The sequence below is a fragment of the Budorcas taxicolor genome, chromosome 1 (assembly GCF_023091745.1).
Source record: "Budorcas taxicolor isolate Tak-1 chromosome 1, Takin1.1, whole genome shotgun sequence".
Taxonomy (NCBI): domain Eukaryota; kingdom Metazoa; phylum Chordata; class Mammalia; order Artiodactyla; family Bovidae; genus Budorcas; species Budorcas taxicolor.
The window spans coordinates 37,323,064-37,337,310 of NC_068910.1; the positions used below are offsets into that span (position 1 = coordinate 37,323,064).

Below are 14,247 nucleotides of genomic sequence, written 5' to 3' on the forward strand. Positions count from 1 at the left end.
TTCCTTCTCATCAGGACTGCCCCCTTTTACATCTGCGTCCTTAATCGGGTCTGAGATGAGAAGCCTTCCCTGATGGCCAGAGCTCTCACTATTTGTTGGATTTTTAAAAGTACTTTCCGTCCTCTTGGGTAATTGTAATTGGCTGATGACTTACAGTGAATCCTCAGACTGTGGGCCTCATGAGCACATAGCCTGAATGGTCCCCGTAATTTCTCCAGCCAAGGATGCATTCTCTACAGTGGTGTGAGAAGGGAGCCCTCATTTCCTGAACTCCTAAATCATTAGTCTCTTAGTGTGAAATAATTGGAAAGAGTTCATCTAACTAGCTTTATCCAACTTGAGAGAGGCACAGGGTTTGGGAGGCTGGAAGATGAAAGAGAAAGGACTGAAACGAAGCAAAGAAAGAAGGTAAGAGTGAAGACAGTTCTCACAGGTCTCTGACCCACGCTGACACTGCCGGGACTTTGAACACGGCACGAAAGAGATGCAGATGTGATTGGCCTGAATTAATTTAACCAAACCAAGGGAGAGAAGGGAAAAAATACAGGAGACAGAAAGTCTTCCTCCCGGCTTCCAGTGTCACCTAGTAGAACAGGAGAGAGAAAACACAATAAAAATCCCAAAGCTTTAGCACTCCCTGAGGAAGGGCATGAGGAGGGGCTTCTCTCCATGAGAGAAGCTTTTACTAGGCTTTAAACTGCATGTTGAAACCGATGCTGAAATAAAATTGAACGGCAGGGAGCTGCCTAAAGAATTTCAGGGAACCAAGCAAAATGTTAGCTGGGCAGGAAATCCGGAGATCATGCAGCCAAAGCCCTTCATTTTACAAATGCAAAAACCGAAGGCGTTGAGTAAAGGGACTTGGAGTGCCATCAGCTTCCACAGGGCAGGGATGTATACACAAGCTGAAGTCTGCTTCAGTGAACTGGGTCTAAAAGATTATAGGCATTTTTAGAAGAATTGAAAAATGAGTATCATTTAGTTGCTACTTCTTTGTCTTCCCGCCCTCTCTCCGAAACTCGTATGAACTTGGCTTATTAGCACTTTTCCAAGGAGGCCCTTTATATATATATATATATATATATATATATATATTTTTTTTTTTTTTTTTTAATTCAACAGACACTTTTACAGACATCTAGAAGAGTCCCCATGCAGCACAGAATCAGGCAGGTGTGTGGGAATCAAGCAGCACAAGGCTGACAAGGAAGTGTTCACCTCCCAGAAAAGAACTGGGGCTTCCCACAGTATTTGGGGAACTTTTTACTCCCGTAGAACTAGAATAAAACATTGGAACAAATTACAGTCAGATAGCATGGAACCTTTGCAGATGTGAGCAGCAGATCAGATGATATAAACTTTTTTTTTTTTGGTAGAACGAACCAGTATGTATTTATTTCATATATTCATCACAAGGGTTCAACCACAGACTTAATTTAAAATAAAAAAAGAAACAAAAAAGACATTACAATTTAAGATACAGAGACCTATCCTGAAATCAGGGAAAGGACAATCTCAGGAAATAATAAAAGGACAGCACAAGGAAAACCATGTATTTAGGCCTCCCCTCCCCCCCCCCCCCCCACCGCCAACCCCAAATAAGGTTTTTTCACGTTGATTCTTTGTGCCTTGTAGAGCTAAATTATATCTCTGAAATATCTAGTGGCACCTCCAGGGTGGGAATTTCCTGCCTTAGGGAGCATCACTAATAGGTGATTATGAAGTTTGAAATGCTCCATGTGCTGACAGTGGACGAGTAACAAGGTGGGAAAGGGCCTTTCTGACTTCTTCTTGACTTCCCATTCAATTCAGTTCCTTCCCTTCGCTTTAGAGCTGGGACTGGAGGAACCAGACTCCCACGCATCCTCATTTAGATCCCAAGGGATCTCAGCATACCTGGTTATAGATATTGAAATGCTACGTGCACAGTGTCAATGTTCAGGATATATAGTTCTGTAAAAATTAAACATTGGTGCATATCTGTGTGTTTTTTTGTTTTTCTACCTAAATTGTCTAGATCGGTGGGTTTTCGGCTTGGGTAAACAGTCCACAAAAGAAGTCGACTTTAGGAAGTTTAAGGCCCCAAATACTCTTTCAGCACAAATTGTTGAGCTACTTTATCACACTTAAACTAAAAAGAGAGTGTATCTGGTTTTAGTATCACAAAGTAAACAGAGCCAGGCAGGTTATCTAAATGGATTAAGGTGGCTTAATTCTTTCAATAAAATATCGTCAATAAATGTGCCAAGCACTGGTCTAATTCTTTCTAAGTTTATAATAACCCATGAAGCAGGTGCAGTTATTAGCCTCAGTTTTATAGATAAATAACTCATGGCACAGAGTTTAGTAACTTACCTTCTTCCTATAGCTTGTATTTTTTTTACTAATTTATTGAGACATGATTGACATATAATATTGTGTAAGTTTAAGATATACACGTTGATTTGATACATTTATATATTGTGATATGATCACCACCATAGCATTTGCTAAGCCCTCCATCCCATCACTTAATTACCATTTCTTGTTTGTGGTGAGAACATTGAGATCTACTCTCTTAGCAACACCCAAGTACATGACACAGTGTTATTAACACAGCTAGTATATTGAAGACCTGAACTTGGAATACAGGCAGCATGAATCCAAAGTCTCACCTTTTAGCCTCTCAGTTATTTGCCTGCCAGAAGTAAACAAATAGATCAATAAAGTACTACCAAGAGAAATAACTCAGAGTGAGGGGAGTAGACAGTGGATAGATAGGAAAGATGTTATTTAAAATAAAGCCCAGGGAAAGCCTTTATCAAGAGGTGACATTTCAATTGGTCCATGAAAAAAGGAGAGAGTGAGATAAGCAGCTGTCTGAGAGTGTTCCAAGAATAGTGACCAGGATGTGCAAAGGTCCTGAGGTAGACTCATAGCATCATGACATAACAGGGCGTGTTGGAGACCATGGTACCTATAGACTTTGTGATGGCCCAGAAAAGGTAGTAACTTCTAAGGTCCAACCAGTTGTTTCCAGACAGGAATTTGACCAATGTGGCCATATCTTCCAGTTTTTAGTAGAACTCCAAATTTTATTATGTGTAGTTTCTTGGTTTTTAAATGGTGACGTCTAACTTGAAAAAAAAAAGTAAACCCACCGAGGGCCAAATAGTTAAAATGTGCAAGCCAAACATGACCTATGGGCCATGAGTTTCTACTCTCTAGCCCCCTTTGTTTTGTGTTCATGAAAACAGGCCCCAGAAAATGAAAGCCGTTTGTCCACAGTGGTGGCCAAGCTGGTCTTAGTTAAGAATATCGGCTGTGAACCCACCCTGCCTGAGTTTGAATGCTGTGTCCCCCATTTACTGGCTGTAAGACCTTGGGCACATTGCTGAACATCTCTAGGCCTCAGACTCCTCATCTTTAAAATCAGAATAGGGACTTCCGTGATGATCCAGGAGTTAAGACTCCACGCTTCCAATGCAGGGGAGCAGGTTCAATACCTGGTCAGGTAACTAAGATCCTACATGCAGAGTGGCCAAAAAAGAAAATCAGAATACTAATAGTGCCTATCTCAAGGTATATGGTGTTGAAACTTATGATTAGCATTCAATAGTGTTTGATTCTATTTTCATTATTCCCATGAACTTACTCTTCTTTCTCGTTATCTTCCACCGTGGATTATAAGAAATGTAAGCACTGCCTTTAAGTCAATCAGCTTAACTAAGCTTGGGCTATGGTCAATCAACAGAACTAAAGCTGAAATAAGCTTCATTGTGGCGTAAAGGTTATACAGGCCTTCATTTAGCTTCCACTGCAGCCCCCCAGGGCTTCCCCAGCAGCTCAGTGAAAGGATCGGCCTGCAATGCCACAGGAGACACAGGTTTGATCCCTGGGTTGGGAAGATCCCCTGGAGGAAGGCAACCCACTCCAGTATTCTTGCCTGGTGAATCCCCATGGACAAAAGAGCCTGGTAGGCTACCGTTCATGGGGTTGCAAAGAGTTGGACATGACTGAAGCAACTTAGCACAGATGCACGCAGCTCAGCCCCCAACATTACACGGCTAGTAAGCAGTGCTGATAAAAGAGCTGTTTTTTCCTGTAAGTGTTTCTTTTGGATTTATATTTGAAACTAGTTGAATCCTCTGTGCTCTGGCAAGGACCAGAGGTAAATCAAAGAAGCAATTTATTCCTCAAAGCCAGATGTGCCCTTGCATCCCATCAGCCAGCCCATGTTCCTGAGGGGCTGTGATGAGATGCTCTGACAGTCCTGGATGCGCCTCAGGATTTATTTGAGCCTGATCATTAGTGAGTGGATGCTGAGTTTGATACAACTGATACTCCTGAGAAGGAAGGGGGACGCTTATGAATCTTTCCACCCTAAGGAAATTGTGTTTTCCACCTTGTATTAGAGAGACATAAATAAAGGTGATGAAATGCCAGGAAACAAATGGGATCTGAACCATTTTAAGGGAATTTGATGCATTTCTTTTGTGTTTGGGTTTTCTTGCAGTAGTAGAGTGACCCTATATCTCTGACCTCAGCAAATCAGAATTCATAGTGGGTCTTAGGGGGCTTTCCAGGTGGCTCAGATGTAAAGAATCCACCTGTCAAGCAGGTGACCCGGGTTTGATCCCTGGGTTGGGAAGATCCCATGGAAAAGGAAATGGCAGCCCACTTCAGTATTCTTGCTTGGTAAAACCCATGGACAGAGAGGCCTGGCGGGCTACAGTCCATAGGTTCGCAAGAGTTGGACAGGACTTAGCGACTAAACAGTGGCAGCAGTGGGTCTTAGGGGAAAATGAGCTAGTGTTATTGTTCTCTAAGTGTGGCCCCTGGACCAGAGGCAATGGTATTACCTGAGGACTTGTTAGAAATGCAGATTTTTCAAGTCCCAACTAAGACCTATGAAATCAGAAACTCAAGTGGGGCCCGGTGATAGATGCTTTAAGAGGCGCTCTAGTCAACTCTGATGCAAGCTTAGGTTTGAGAACCCTGATGTTATTCATGATTCCCTGAATGAACATCTGAAGATCTTTTTAAAAGCATACCATGGTGTGGACCCGTCTTCTCTGGAGTCTGACATGGGAGGTCTAGGGTGTGGCTGGAGGTGGATTCCTCAGCCTCCTCGCAGATGCCGCTTCAAGCTGGATGATTCTCTGTTGTGGGAACTGCCCTCTGTATTATAGGAGGACCCAGGCACTCACAACACTAGCAACAGCCATTGTGACAACCAAAACTGTCTGCAGACATTTGCCAAACGCCCTCCCAGGGCACAAAGTTGCTCCTCCACTCCCCCCACCCAAGTTGAGAACCAGGGGCCTATGGCAGGGTTCCCCCACCTCATTTTCTAATGCCTGATGATCTGAAGTGGAGCTGATGTGCTAATAATAGAAATAAAGTGCACAGTAAATATAATACACTTGAATCATCCTGAAACTATCCCCCCTCCACCCCTAATTTGTGGAAAAACTGTCTTCCATGAAACCAGTCCTGGTGCCAAAAATATTAGAGATCACTGGACTAGAGCATTGGTATTTTTCCAGGTTCCCTAAGTGCTTCTAACATAGAACCAGGACCTGGAACCATTCATGTCACCCAGCCCTATTTTTTTTTGAATATCAAGAGGAATGATGAGTTATAGTGGTTGAAGAGCATGGGCTTAGAAACCCTTATCTTGTCACTCACCAGCTCTGCACTATCTCTCGGCCTCAGTGTCCTCATCTGTGGACACGGATAATAGAGCCTGTCTTGTCAGATGCTGTCACCATTAAGCATAGCTGTGCCAGTAGAGTGTCTGGCTCAGAGTAAACAGAAAACATTTGTGGGACAGTTCTCATCACAACTGTTATATCCAGAAAGGCAGGTACACCTCTCTGGGCCTTTATCTTCAGTTGCTAATAGGGATTGTTGATGACCAAGGTAGGCAATGCCAGGTGGTAAGTATTTTCCAGGGCGCTAGTTAGCCATCTCATCCTGTAAACTACCAGCCTAGACTCTGGCCCAGCAGAAGCCAAAGTGGTAAACAAAGATGTGTGAGTGACACTGTAGGAGCTACAGACACTTCGAGAGTGACAGTAATTGTCCTATAATATCCTCCCTTTTCTATGTAGCTTTAAGAAGGTTCCCGGTGGGAGGGAAAAAAAGGGGGTTTCTGCCCTTGCCTTTCAGAGACGCTCTTCCTGTACTGAAATGTCCTCTTTCCAAAGGATTAATAATGATAATTTATCATGCCTGATTTTTGCTTCTAACCTTTGCCAAGTTATCTTTGTATCTCTTGTTTCCTTTAAGACTTCATAGATACCAGTCTTACATGCTTTCTTTGAGTCCTTTATTTTATTGAATCCTGTGCAATCTTGAAGACTTCCCAGGAAAGTTGGTATTATTGCCCTCATTTTACAGATGAGGGCATTGAGGCTCAGAGTGGGAAAGTAAGTGGACCAAGGTCACACAGCAGCCAAATCTATTCTGATGCCAAAGACCCTTATATGTAACTGAGCTCTGTGCAGCCACCTTTTCAGGTGTTTTAACTGAGTCTCCAGAGGTTATGTCAGATCACACAGCACATTGTTAGGCTCATGCTAGCCCCGCTACCATGCCACATGAGCCTGTCAACTCTTTCCTCGTGATGAAATAAATGGTGGCTGCAGACATGCCCCTTGCTATAAATGAGCCTTCCAAATGCATGTGGGCAGCCTGACAACTTCAGCATCCCCACATTTCACTGGTGCCCAGAGGTGGAAGCAAATGAAGGCTGCATCCTGGGGGGAGCCTTTGTGAGGACAGCAGGTGACACCTGTTCCTTCCATATTGGCAGGTCCTGTACAGATGGAGCCGGCAAAGTAGCACGTCTGTCATTGAAACAAACAAAACATCGGTGGAGCTTTCTTTGCCTTTTGATGAAGATTATATAATAGAAATTAAGCCATTCAGTGATGGAGGAGATGGCAGCAGCAGTGAACAGATTCGAATTCCAAAGATATCAAGTAAGAATGCCTCTCTCTCTTTTTTTTTTCCCCCTCCCTTCTCCCTGTCTGCCTTATTGCCTAAGCCTCCCAGGGAGCCAGAGCTCAGATGAAATTAAACACGAAAAAAAAGAAGACGTGATAAAAATGGACAATACCATCCTCCTTCCTTAGACAACTGATATTTGCTGATCACAGACAGTTTCGTGCAAAAGACAGTCTGACTTGTCTTGGCTGATGTAATAAGGATTTAATCACTCGACAATCAATAATCAGATTAAAGCAGCCACAGATCAGTCACCCAGCATCTTCCATATGACCCAGGTGGTTTACAGCTACAGCTACAGTAACCCCCACATTATAGCTTAGAAAGTTAAAAGTGTGACTTAGGAAGAACAAGAAAAAAAGAGTTCTTTAAATTGCTCTAGAAGCCTGTCTCTAGTGATACAATATAATTTAATGTCTTTGGCTGAAAATATTTTGAGCTTGAAACTGTTTATTTTGAACTTGTGTATGTAACATATGTACATAAGCACACATGACTACATATAGTCAAGAATATCTTTGTTTTCAAAGACTGTTGAAGCGTGTGTTCTTTTTTCAGACAAATACATTCAATCTATTTTTCAAATACTGTGTTTGCAACTATCTCAACAGCAGATTATTTTTTGTTGTATGATTTTATTCGAAAAATTTTTTTAAAAAGGCAAAATAGGAAAATCCATAGAGGCAGATTGGTGACTGAAAGTGACTGGCCACTGGTGTTCATTGTGGTTTAATGGGTACTGGGTTTCCATTCCAGCTGCTGAAAAAGTTCTGGAACTAGATGTGGTCCTGGCTGCACACCATTGGAGTGAACTTAAGGCCACTGGGTTGTACACTTTAAAATAGTTAAAGTGGTAACCTTTACATTAAGTGTATCTTTCCACAATAATAAAACAAATAAGATTGCTATTAGGTATCTAAGCGTCGATTTTCACTGGCTTTTGGACTTACTAGTCAAGAGGCAAGGGGTTCAGTGAAGGCTGGAGATAGGAACTTTCAGGGCATTGATGGAGATATGATATTTTAAATCACAGACAATCCTTGCTACAGAGTCCTGAGCATCAGTCCCTTTGTTCAGTGTCCATTTTATTATTTGTTGGGTGAGGAATGGGTCTAGTGTCCTTGCTGTATCAAGTTACAGTAAAGTATCCACTCACCCAGTTTTAACTGCATTGATCTAATTTGGATGCCTCAAATCAGGAAAGAAAGTGTTCACTGGTTACTTCACCCTTCTTCTGAATAAGCACTTGTTACTGTTAGTGAATAGAACAGGACTTCTGGTGGGAAATGCAGGCTGCACCAGGAACACACTCCAGATTCAGGAGTAATTTGTCATCTTCCAGATGAGGTTTATATTTACTACACCTCTTTTGCGTGCAAACAGTAACACATTTTTTTCTTTGGAAATACTGGGGAGAATTGGTTTCTACATCTCAGTAGAGGCTCTAACTTCTGTTGAAAGGAACCAGATTTATGGTGAGATGTGGAAGTAATCTCCAGGCCACAAAAAACACAAGATTGGAGTTTGTTTTGGGGTTAATTTATCTCACTTTCTTAAAATCTGACTTCATACTTGCTTATCATTTCCAGAACTGTTTTTTTAAGATTGATAATTCTTGATTTAATTCATTACAAAAACATATTTGAAGCAATTTTATTGTTATAATGATTAGATGATAAGGCTGTAGCCATGAATAAAACATGGTCTCTTTCTCAAGAGATTTTCCATTTTGATGGTTAGAGATCTTACAATCTTGATAAAACTCAAATGACAGTTGATAACTTCTTACTGTGAAAATAATATAAGACATATAAGGAAAAGTGTTAAAAAGATTGAGTTTATTTTGTTGGGAAAAAATAGGTATATTTAGATATATATGTGTTGGAATCCCAATTCAGGTCTTTACTAAGTGGGTAAAGACTTATCTTATCTTAGACTTATCTTCCTTCTCTGGGCCCCAGTTTCCTTATCTGTTAAATTGTGTAATAACCATACCAGAGGTTCTCAGGGTTTTTGTAGGAATTGTCATATGGCTCTGTATCCAGCACAACCTTGAATTCGAAAGAGAACATCAATGTTTATTTTGCGGCATCATTGATATCCTAGTATTTATCTGTAGTGTTTGCAGTTATTTTGAAGTTTCTTCTCATGCTAGATGTGGACACCCTCCCTTAACAAATGCTTAAATAGAGGTCCAGAGATGGCCACCACCTGCTCCCAAGTTCATAGCTAGGACGTCATAGAACAGAGACTAAAACAGTCAATAAGAGTTGGTCTTGATACAAGTGAACTTACTTACAAAACAGAAAGAGACTCACAGACTTAGAGAGCACATTCATGGTTGCCTGTATACACTGCTGTATTTAAAATGGATAACCAGCAAGGTCCACTGTGTAGCACAGGGATCAGTGTCATGCGGCAGCCTGGATGGGAGGGGAGTTTGGGGGAGGATGGACACATCTGTATGTATGGCTGAGTCCCTTCATTGTTCACCTGAAACTATCACAGTGTTGTTAATTGGCTTGTGCTTAGTTGCTTCAGTTGTGTCCAACTCTGTAAGTCCATAGACTGTAGCCCGCCAGGCTCCTCTATCCGTGGGATTCTCCAGGCAAGAAGACTGGAGTGGGTTCCATGCCCTCCTCCAGGGGATCTTCCCAACCCAGGGATTGAACCCATGTCTCTTACATCTCCTACATTGGCAGGCGACTTCTCTGCCACTAGTGCCACCTGGGAAGCCCATAACTGGCTATACCCCAATATTAAAGAAAAAGTGTAAAATTGGCTATACTCCAAAAAGAAAAAGGTTAAAAATTTTAAAAAGAGAGAGAGAGAGAGAGACGGTCATTTCCAATAGACTTGAGACAGTTCTTCCATTTCCAAGAGCCCTGTGTTCTGCCTCCGTTTGTTGCCAGGGTGAGTGGATGCTGAGTGAATGTCTTCTCTCTGCAGATGCCTATGCAAGAGGAGCCGGGCCGTCCACTTCAAATGCATGCACGCTGTCGGCCATCAGTACCATCATGATCTCCCTCACAGCAAGGTCCAGTTTATGACGACAGTTCTCCGAAGGACTTTCTCTTTATAATATAAGCAACATTTAGCTAGTTGTTTTGAAGACACCCAGTACTAAGTAATATTGTTGTTCAAGTACATCTTATTACTGGAAAAAAAATGTTTTTTGCTTCTTTAGGAATGGCATTCTACAGTACTTCCTCAAAGCAAATCTAGCTTTGTCTGAAGTTTCTTTGGAAACTCTGCAATGCACTGAAGACATCTGTAATATGATGTTACCAAAGCAGTTTACATATGTCCTTATATGCATATTTTTTATTATATATTTAGTGTTTTATAGGATTTTTTAAAGTTAACATGAAATGTAGATATTAATTTTTTTCCTCTGCTGTAAAATGGTATGGGCAACATAGTCATATGATTATTGTTTGAAAATATTTCCTTTAAAGACAGAGTTGGAAACTCACCTTGGTCAATACATTGCAGATCCCTTGTATGGTTCTACAGGAGTCTAGAGGCAGCACAGCTGAAGGGTTAGTCTGTAACTCAAGGCTGCTGTGTAGGAATGACTCATGGGATGTCTGATGCACTGAATCAAGTCATTTAGGCATTGTACAATATGTTTTCCAGCCCTGTTGTGAATTTTGTTGTTCCACACAACTTGAGATGATTTCAGGAATGGCCACAATCTCAAAACCTAAACTAACTGCCCGAGAGGTACCTTGAGCAGTGCTCCCACCCCTGAATTTAGCATCGTACGGTAAGACTTTCTTTTCCCTCGACTAAGTTAGCCTTGTCTTTGTAGTAGCATTATCTTAGCCATGACACTGGAAGTTACATATCCTGTAGTAACATAGGCCAAAAGTTACTATAGTCAGCCATGTCTTTCAAAGGATAAAGAATAATTTCACTATCTTTAAATGTATCTGTTTTGAATATACATTTAACAAAGAAAAGAGTAATTCTCTGTCGATGGATTCATAACTTCTTTACAAAATCTCTTATAGATAATATATGTATCTCTGTAATGATAGAGCCCTTCTTTTAAATCAGAATTATGTAAGGAGTCTGGCAGATTTCTCCTATTTCAGCAAATAGTTGCCACAAAGAATTTTTTTCATGACTCTATAAGAGATCTTTAGTACAACTGTATGGTATCTCAATGATTCTCCTGTTTTGCAGTAGGTAGCCTTGTTGCTTTATAAGCTTTATCTTCTACATCTTAAAATCACACATTGGAAAATGACAATATCAACAAAACCGTATTCTTATGAAAAGAACTATTTGTTATAACGGGGGAGGTTTTGTAAGTTGACACTAGTGGAACAGTGCAAATAAAATGCAATGAAATTTTCTATAAAAATTTTCACTTGTAAACACACTGCACCTTTTCTTCTTTCTCAGAGAGCTCAGATTTGCCTGTAATTTGTCGATTTTGCTTACAAAGAGTATAAGTTAACTTTTCAACCTTCTAGCTATATTTATCCAATAAAGTCATAATCAGGATTCCACTTGTGTAAAAACTAGGGTGGTAACTGGGAAAAAATATATTGTCAGTATTTCAAGCTGTGTTCCTTTCTTAGTTTGATATGGTTACTTCTATGTTGAAATAAGACAAAATTTAAAATCACACACACAAAAAAATCAACAAAATAATAAAATGAATGAAAAAAAATAACACCCCAGCTAGTTCCCAACCCCAGTGTTAATGATATTTACCAGTGATCTAGCATATGTAATCTTTTTTTAAAGGTATTGTTAATAAATATTCTGTCATTTGTAAAGATACTTGTCTTTTGGGAGCATTTTTCCTGCCTGCCTGTCAGGGAATCTGTTCACTCACCCTTGTGCTAGTTATAATTTAAGATCCTAGAGGGACTCAAAAGTCTCTGGCCTCGATCCCTACCTAGAAGACCCAGAGAAAACACCATTGCAGGTCCTCTTTGGAAGTAGAGAGGGTCAAAAATCCACAAATAAATCTCCTGAAGATCAAACGTGAGTAGATCCTCTGGATTAACTCAGTCTTTTCTACACTTAATCTAAGGATATCTGTTGTTTTAAGGTTTCTCCCAACCCCATTGCTACAAGGATAAAATCTAAACCTGAGGCCCTTGTTAATCTAATAACAACTTAAGTCCATACCCAGCCACACAGCCCTCACTGGCCCCTGAACACCACTTGCTTTTGGTCTCACCTCTGTGCCTTTTGGGCATCTGGCTGCCCCTTCTTGAAATACCCCCACTCTTCTTTAATCCCTGATCTTGACTGTTCTAGGGTAGCTCCAGCCCCGGGTTGTCTGTGAAGCCTTCCAACCCTCGCTGACCTCCTTCCTCTGAATGAGCTGCAAGCCCTGTCAATACCCCTCACTTAGTAATTTAATCAAGTACTACTTTTGGAAGTCTCTTGTACTGTTATCTTGCATTTTATCTCAACTCCTGTATTGTTACTTAATTTTCCTTGTATGTATGCCTTGTCTTCCCAACTAGATTGTAAGCTCCTTGAGGGCAGGGACTTCGGTCTTATCTTCCATGTACTCTCCAGAGTGCCTAGCACAGTGCCTTGCAATAAATAATCATTGATTAATTGATTGAAGGGGTCTTTGAAGTAGCATTTTGCATCAGTTGCCCGCCTGTGTGCCCCAGCAAACCAATCAGAGGAGACTGTCACTGTTTTGCAAGGTGGCGGAAAGTGTCAGAAGGCCTGGCTTCTGATTTGAAACCTTGGAAAAAGTCCTTGAATCTCTCAGCTTAATGATCTGATAAATAAGGCCCTGGATTAGCTGAGTCTAACCAAGCTCATGGTATTTTTTTTAAAGTGCCCCATAAGCACCTTCACCCAAACGTGTCTTATTTGTTGGTTTTCATGGTTGTTGCAGGTTAGGCTCACTGCTTGTAAGCAACAGAAACAACTCTGGCTTACCTGAGCAGACATAAAGGAATGACCCAGGTCAGATCACGTGAGCCATGGAGACACTGAATGCCCAAGCCTTGGTGAGACTAAGGAGCAGGCCACCCTGGGGGTAAACCTGCAGGAACTTTGCAGTCTTTGGGGGGAGCTGTTTTGGGTTGAATTAGCTCTGTTTCTGATTTCAAAGCCACTCTGTTCAATATCCAAATTCCTAGATGAGTCTGATCAATTTATGTTACCCACAAGAGCACCTCAATCATGTACTCATAGGGGAGAGACAGTTTGTTAAAGGAGAATTGAAATGATGTTTCTAGAAGATGGGAAAATAAATGCTGGGAATGTCTAAATAGCGCACTATCTATGCTTAGCCATCCATGCGAGATTCCCCAGGCCCTAGTCCTAATTAATACGTGCAGGGAAATGCATTGCTGCTTGGGGCTATTGCACAATGGCTATAAAGGAGAAGCACTAGAAGGAGGAATATTTGCTTTGGTTATTTCATCTTTTCTAGCACTTATTCTGATGCTCATTTTGTGTATGGGTGGTTCACCTGTGATTTAACTGTACAAAAGAAGATTCTATTTTGCCAGATAGTTGGATTCTCTCAGCATTCCAGAGTTTTTATCAAGCTCACAAAACCTGAGTATGAAACAGCATCTTTCCATGGGGGTGGAAAGCGTGGATGATAAATTTCATCCTCAGGTGAGCTTGCATCTCTTCCAACCTGTGAGGTGGGAGCTGCCTTAAGCCTTTATCTTAAGATAGAATGATTGAATTATTCCTCCCATCAAATGTTTGGTTATTTACATCTGGGAAACGACAGTCAATCCTGATGAATCTTTCCCGTCTCTCCCACCACCCATATCCTACAGCAAATACGCTCCAAAAAAATGTTGAATTCTAAAAAGTCCATAAATAGTAATAATTAGCTTTTAAAATGTCATGTAATTTTTAAAGCAATGTAATGTAATCAACCACCAGGTGATTTTTGCAAACTATATTGGATTATCAATGCTGCTGTTCACCTGCATTAACATAGATAATCAGAAATTGGATATATTTCCTCTTTTAATTTTCAATTTATATTGGAGTATAGTTGATTAACAATGTGTTAGCTACAGGTGTATAGCAAAGTGGTTCAGTTATATCCATCCAATTATCTGTTCTTTTTCAAAATTTTTGTCCATTTAGGTTATTACAGAATATTGAGCTGAGTTCCCTGTGCTAAACAGTATGTCCTTGTCAGTTATCCATTTTAAATATAGCAGTATATGCATGTCAATCCCAAACTCAATCTATCCCTCCCCCTACCCCAACACTTTCCCCCTGGTAACGATA

At 40.8% G+C, this 14,247-nt stretch overlaps 1 protein-coding gene across 1 annotated transcript in view; it reads left to right on the forward strand.

The window, feature by feature from the left end:
- Positions 1–10,043, forward strand: part of CNTN4 (contactin 4) — a 406,008-nt gene extending 395,965 nt beyond the window's left edge. The window contains exons 22-23 of the mRNA XM_052644373.1: positions 6,800–6,968; positions 9,943–10,043. Coding sequence (XP_052500333.1) covers positions 6,800–6,968; positions 9,943–10,043 — 270 coding nt within the window. The remainder of the gene's footprint in view (positions 1–6,799; positions 6,969–9,942) is intronic.
- The last annotated feature ends 4,204 nt before the right edge of the window (positions 10,044–14,247 follow it).